The sequence below is a fragment of the Oncorhynchus masou genome, unplaced genomic scaffold (genome assembly GCF_036934945.1).
Source record: "Oncorhynchus masou masou isolate Uvic2021 unplaced genomic scaffold, UVic_Omas_1.1 unplaced_scaffold_8675, whole genome shotgun sequence".
Classification (NCBI taxonomy): Eukaryota; Metazoa; Chordata; class Actinopteri; order Salmoniformes; family Salmonidae; genus Oncorhynchus; species Oncorhynchus masou.
In genome coordinates this window covers 5,113-12,109 of record NW_027015137.1, presented here as the reverse complement: position 1 = coordinate 12,109, position 6,997 = coordinate 5,113, and the positions used below count along the sequence as shown (strand labels likewise).

Here is a 6,997-nt window from a genome sequence, read left to right as displayed (position 1 = left end):
ATAGAGTTGATCTAGCTACAGCACTCTCCTACTATAGAGTTGATCTAGCTATATCACCTCCTACTAGAGAGTTGATCTAGCTACAGCACCTCCTACTATAGAGTTGATCTAGCTACAGCACCTCCTACTAGAGAGTTGATCTAGCTACAGCACCTCCTATTAGAGAGTTGATCTAGCTACAGCACCTCCTATTAGAGAGTTGATCTAGCTACAGCACCTCCTATTAGAGAGTTGATCTAGCTACAGCACCTCCTACTAGAGAGTTGATCTAGCTACAGCACCTCCTATTAGAGAGTTGATCTAGCTACAGCACCTCCTATTAGAGAGTTGATCTAGCTACAGCACCTCCTACTATAGAGTTGATCTAGCTACAGCACCTCCTACTATAGAGTTGATCTAGCTACAGCACCTCCTATTAGAGAGTTGATCTAGCTACAGCACCTCCTATTAGAGAGTTGATCTAGCTACAGCACCTCCTACTATAGAGTTGATCTAGCTACAGCACCTCCTACTATAGAGTTGATCTAGCTACAGCACCTCCTATTAGAGAGTTGATCTAGCTACAGCACCTCCTACTATAGAGTTGATCTAGCTACAGCACCTCCTACTATAGAGTTGATCTAGCTACAGCACCTCCTACTATAGAGTTGATCTAGCTACAGCACCTCCTACTATAGAGTTGATCTAGCTACAGCACCTCCTATTAGAGTTGATCTAGCTACAGCACCTCCTATTGGAGAGTTGATCTAGCTACAGCACCTCCTATTGGAGAGTTGATCTAGCTACAGCACCTCCTATTGGAGAGTTGATCTAGCTACAGCACCTCCTACTAGAGAGTTGATCTAGCTACAGCACCTCCTATTAGAGAGTTGATCTAGCTACAGCACCTCCTACTATAGAGTTGATCTAGCTACAGCACCTCCTATTAGAGAGTTGATCTAGCTACAGCACCTCCTATTAGAGAGTTGATCTAGCTACAGCACCTCCTACTAGAGAGTTGATCTAGCTACAGCACCTCCTATTGGAGAGTTGATCTAGCTACAGCACCTCCTATTAGAGAGTTGATCTAGCTACAGCACCTCCTATTAGAGAGTTGATCTAGCTACAGCACCTCCTATTGGAGAGTTGATCTAGCTACAGCACCTCCTATTAGAGAGTTGATCTAGCTACAGCACCTCCTATTAGAGAGTTGATCTAGCTACAGCACCTCCTATTGGAGAGTTGATCTAGCTACAGCACCTCCTATTGGAGAGTTGATCTAGCTACAGCACCTCCTATTGGAGAGTTGATCTAGCTACAGCACCTCCTATTGGAGAGTTGATCTAGCTACAGCACCTCCTATTGGAGAGTTGATCTAGCTACAGCACCTCCTATTGGAGAGTTGATCTAGCTACAGCACCTCCTACTAGAGAGTTGATCTAGCTACAGCACCTCCTATTAGAGAGTTGATCTAGCTACAGCACCTCCTACTATAGAGTTGATCTAGCTACAGCACCTCCTATTAGAGAGTTGATCTAGCTACAGCACCTCCTATTAGAGAGTTGATCTAGCTACAGCACCTCCTACTGGAGAGTTGATCTAGCTACAGCACCTCCTATTGGAGAGTTGATCTAGCTACAGCACCTCCTACTGGAGAGTTGATCTAGCTACAGCACCTCCTACTAGAGAGTTGATCTAGCTACAGCACCTCCTATTGGAGAGTTGATCTAGCTACAGCACCTCCTACTGGAGAGTTGATCTATCTACAGCACCTCCTACTAGAGAGTTGATCTAGCTACAGCACCTCCTATTGGAGAGTTGATCTAGCTACAGCACCTCCTATTAGAGAGTTGATCTAGCTACAGCACCTCCTATTAGAGAGTTGATCTAGCTACAGCACCTCCTATTGGAGAGTTGATCTAGCTACAGCACCTCCTATTAGAGAGTTGATCTAGCTACAGCACCTCCTATTAGAGAGTTGATCTAGCTACAGCACCTCCTATTGGAGAGTTGATCTAGCTACAGCACCTCCTATTGGAGAGTTGATCTAGCTACAGCACCTCCTATTAGAGAGTTGATCTAGCTACAGCACCTCCTATTAGAGAGTTGATCTAGCTACAGCACCTCCTATTAGAGAGTTGATCTAGCTACAGCACCTCCTATTAGAGAGTTGATCTAGCTACAGCACCTCCTATTAGAGAGTTGATCTAGCTACAGCACCTCCTATTAGAGAGTTGATCTAGCTACAGCACCTCCTACTATAGAGTTGATCTAGCTACAGCACCTCCTACTATAGAGTTGATCTAGCTACAGCACCTCCTATTAGAGAGTTGATCTAGCTACAGCACCTCCTATTAGAGAGTTGATCTAGCTACAGCACCTCCTATTAGAGAGTTGATCTAGCTACAGCTACCCTTCAGTGTCCCATCCAGGGTTTTAACCAAGCCCAGCCTGCTTAACTATGATGTTTATTGATGACTATTACCAATGTGCTATATAGTGAGAATGATTGTTGAGATAGTGCCACTTAAAGACAAAATAGATTCACTGTTGCTATCGAAGTCATTCCAAAGAGCAGAGCAGAGCAGATGAAGCAGATGAAAGCAGAGCACATGGGGCCTATATAGCATTTTCAATGTCATCAACAGCTATTGTTTCAATTCAATACAGAAACACAACAAAGAATAGACAATACAACAGGCCTTGGGTTTCAAGCTGAGGTTCATTTCAAATGGAATGATATTTTGGGATTTGAATTGTTTTTGGTTGTCAGCACAACCGAATATTAGCATTTGAAAGATATTTATCTTCTTTGCCACTGACTTAGTCTGGCTTTAATTTCAGTTTGTCTTAGAATTCAGGAAACTGTCAATCCCACCTCCCTCAAACAAAAAAGTATGGAGCGAACTCCAAAACGACTCACCTTGTACATGTAGAGAAAGCCTGCCATCGCACATTGGGAATCGGGGTTGTGGTCAATTACATTTCAATTCCAGTTCATTCAGAAAGTAAACCAAATTCCAATTCCAAATTTTCCTGACTGAAAAGCATTGAAGAGAATTGGAATTTCAGTGTACTTGCTGAATTGACTTGACATTAAATGGAATGATCATTTTCATTCATTAGTGAAATGCACTACAGTAAAGAGGACTTCATAGAGCTGGGACAATAAACCAAAAATGATTGACACCGACCAAACTGACAAGGGGGTATGAAAGATTCCAGAAACTCCCAGATGAAAAATGAAATTCCTGACAGAGGCCAGTTAAGGGGGGGGGGGGGGGGTTAGGGAATGGGAGGGGAGGACAGTTTGGGGGAGTGGTTAGCAATGGAATGGTGGTGGGGGATGTGACTGTTATCAAAGGGCAACAGATGTTTTTGGTTTGGGTTTCTCCCTCCCTCCCCGGGGCCAGACCAGGCTCATCCTCGCCTCGGAGCACACCGGGCCAGGCTGTAAGGCCCGGTGGATAGTGGTGACATTGAGGACAGGAGTGGTGAGGCAGATGTATTTAGGGATGACATAAAGACTCAGACAGTAGACACGGTATTGTTAGTGGTTTTAGTTTTTTTTACAGAAGGATACCCTGTTCTAGATTCCCACAGGTCAATCTAAAGCAGAGATGACAGGGACTTTGACAGGGACCACAACACTGGCCTGTCTGACAGAGCCAGTCCCCTACAGCTGTAGCTTTGATTGGCTATAACATCAAGGAGTAGACCTTTGTCTCACATCATAACACAGCCTGGATAACCTTCTAAACAGGGTGCATAGAGATATATCAGAAATAACATAAGAATGCAGTGTTGACTGTAATACGATCTGCAGGAGAATATGAATGAACTTATAGGCAAAATACTCATACTGTTGTCACACATTACAAAGAGCTCCAATGAGACAGAGAAGGAAGAAAGAGAAATGTGAGAGAGAGAGGGATAGAGAGAGAGAGAGACAGACACAGACAGACAGACACAGACAGACAGACAGACAGACAGACAGGCAGACAGAAGAGAGAGACAGAGAGAAACAGAGAGAGAGAGAGTGGGAGAGAGAGAGTGAGAGAGTGAGAGAAAGAGAGAGAGACAAAAGAGAGAGAGATAGAACGAAAGAGAGAGAGCGAAAGAGAGGGGACTTAGCTACAGAGGGGGGACTTATACCTTGGGTTTGTAGTTGGTGAGCATGGACATCTCAACGTTCTGTCCCCTGACAGGCTTGGGCTGTCTGGGGGCTGGGGGGTGAGAAGCCTTCTGGTTGTTACGACACAAACAGATGAAGAAGAAAAGGAGGGCGATGGACAGAGGGATGGCTATGCTCGGGACCAGGATGTACAGAATCTCCATGTTACTGCCCCCACGCTTCTCTTTATACTCTGGATGGGACACAGGCAATCCAAACACTGTAAATACACTGTCAATTACCAACATAATGAACTCAGGTAGTACTGTCACTTATTGTTAAACAGACCATAACATAACGCATAACAACTACTGTGTCTATGTGATAGGTCGCAGCACTGACTCCCAATAATAACTTAGTGTTTATGAAGCCTTATAACCCAGCCTGGCACACTGCTAACACCCTCTCTCACTATAGAAAGTGGGGTCATTAGAGCTATATAAACCCTTAAACCCCCTCTATATCTCACCACAGATAGGGTGTTATTAGTGCTTATAAACCCCCTCTATATCTCACCACAGATAGGGTGTTATTAGTGCTTATAAAACCTTAAACCCCCTCTATATCTCACCACAGATAGGGTGTTATTAGTGCTTATAAAACCTTAAACCCCCTCTATATCTCACCACAGATAGGGTGTTATTAGTTCTATATAAACCCTTAAACCCCCTCTATATCTCACCACAGATAGGGTGTTATTAGTGCTTATAAACCCCCTTTATATCTCACCACAGATAGGGTGTTATTAGTGCTTATAAACCCCTCTATATCTCACCACAGATAGGGTGTTATTAGTGCTTATAAAACCTTAAACCCCCCTATATCTCACCACAGATAGGGTGTTATTGGTGCTTATAAAACCTTAAGCCCCCTCTATATCTCACCACAGATAGGGTGTTATTAGTGCTTATAAAACCTTAAACCCCCTCTATATCTCACCACAGATAGGGTGTTATTAGTTCTATATAAACTCTTAAACCCCCTCTATATCTCACCACAGATAGGGTGTAATTAGTGCTATATAAACTCTTAAACCCCCTCTATATCTCACCACAAACAGGGATGTCACATAGTTCCAAGCGGACCCCTTCGTCCAGCGTGAAACACCATGGTCCCTCCTGCTTGTTGCCGGGGTTACGGCAGTAGGAGTGTCCTCCGCTGAGCTCGGGGTATTGTACCGCCAGGTAGGTGTGACTGTGAGGGTACTGGGAGTTCCAGGGCTGGCACTGACGACCTGACTTGGTCTTACTGACCGTCCGCTGGAAGTCTGAACCACTGCTGTTGAAACACTTGTGGTCTGGACAAAGGGAGAAGAACATGAGAACATTGTTAGACAATTGGAATGTATAAATGAGAGCGTTTTTACTTTATTGTTGATGGGCTTCACTGTGATATGCAGATCCATGTTAACATGAAAGTATACAGGTCTGCTTTTGTTAATGGACCCTATGGGTTCTGACAGAACCTCTCAAATAGAACACGTTGAGGTAGACAGTAAAAATAAGTAAAAAGTATCTTCCTCTAGTTGATGGTGTGTGCTATGAAGATGTGTAATAGTCTGTCTGTGTATATGGTATATCATTCCATATCCATCCGAATAATGCAAACTATTAATTTGATAGAATCTGAATGTATTCAACTGAAATGTGTCTTCCACATTTAACCCAACCCCTCTGAATCAGAGAAGTACAGGGAGGTTTTCTTAACCGATATCCACGCCTTCAGCGGCTGGGAGCAAAACAACAGATTTTTCGCTTGTCAGCTCAGGGATTCGAACCAGCAACCTTTCGGTTACTGGCCCAACGCTCTAACCACCTGCCGCCCAACCCAAAGTCTATCTGCAATATTAAAGCTGATCTACCAAAATAAATCAATAAAACTAAAATATAATTCTTACTCTTGTTGAAGGGCTCGACCATGGGGATCCCTATTCTCATGCAGTTGGCAGCCTCTGGGCTGGTGTGTCCCGCCAGGTCCTCACAGTTAGGTAGTTTCAGTCTCTTCAGGATGATGGGGTTGGAACGGGCGATGATGTACTCGGTCTTACACAGGTCATTCTCTAGGATCTCACACTCGTCCTTACACAGAGAGGACAGGAGGAGAAGATAGACTTGAGGGTCAAACAAACAATAAAAGCAACGTAACATTTTAATAAGAGGACCACAATGGAAATCATTCCCAGACTTCATTGTGTTAACCAACATGAATTAACAATGGAAATCATTCCCAGACTTCATTGTGTGTTAACCAACATGAATTAACAATGGAAATCATTCCCAGACTTCATTTTGTGTTAACCAACATGAATTAACAATGTAAATAAGTCCCAGACATTATTGTGTGTTATCCTCCATGATTTAACAATGGAAATAAGTCCCAGACATTATTGTGTGTTAACCTACATGAATTAACAATGTAAATAAGTCCCAGACATTATTGTGTGTTAACCTCCATGAATTAACAATGTAAATAAGTCCCAGACATTATTGTGTGTTATCCTCCATGATTTAACAATGGAAATAAGTCCCAGACATTATTGTGTGTTAACCTCCATGATTTAACAATGTAAATAAGTCCCAGACATTATTGTGTGTTAACCTCCATGAATTAACAACGGAAATAAGTCCCAGACATTATTGTGTGTTAACCTCCATGAATTAACAATGGAAATAAGTCCCAGACATTATTGTGTGTTATCCTCCATGATTTAACAATGTAAATAAGTCCCAGACATTATTGTGTGTTAACCTCCATGAATTAACAACGGAAATAAGTCCCAGACATTATTGTGTGTTATCCTCCATGAATTAACAATGGAAATAAGTCCCAGACATTATTGTGTGT

At 42.9% G+C, this 6,997-nt stretch overlaps 1 protein-coding gene across 1 annotated transcript; it reads right to left on the bottom strand.

Moving 5' to 3' along the window:
- Window positions 1–4,015: 4,015 nt before the first annotated feature.
- Window positions 4,016–6,231, bottom strand: LOC135537880 (inactive tyrosine-protein kinase transmembrane receptor ROR1-like; the record flags this gene model as incomplete). Its single annotated transcript, XM_064963891.1, has 3 exons — window positions 4,016–4,346; window positions 5,205–5,450; window positions 6,051–6,231. Coding segments are annotated over 3 exons (645 nt in total), but the record flags the coding sequence as incomplete, so codon positions are not given.
- Window positions 6,232–6,997: the final 766 nt, after the last annotated feature.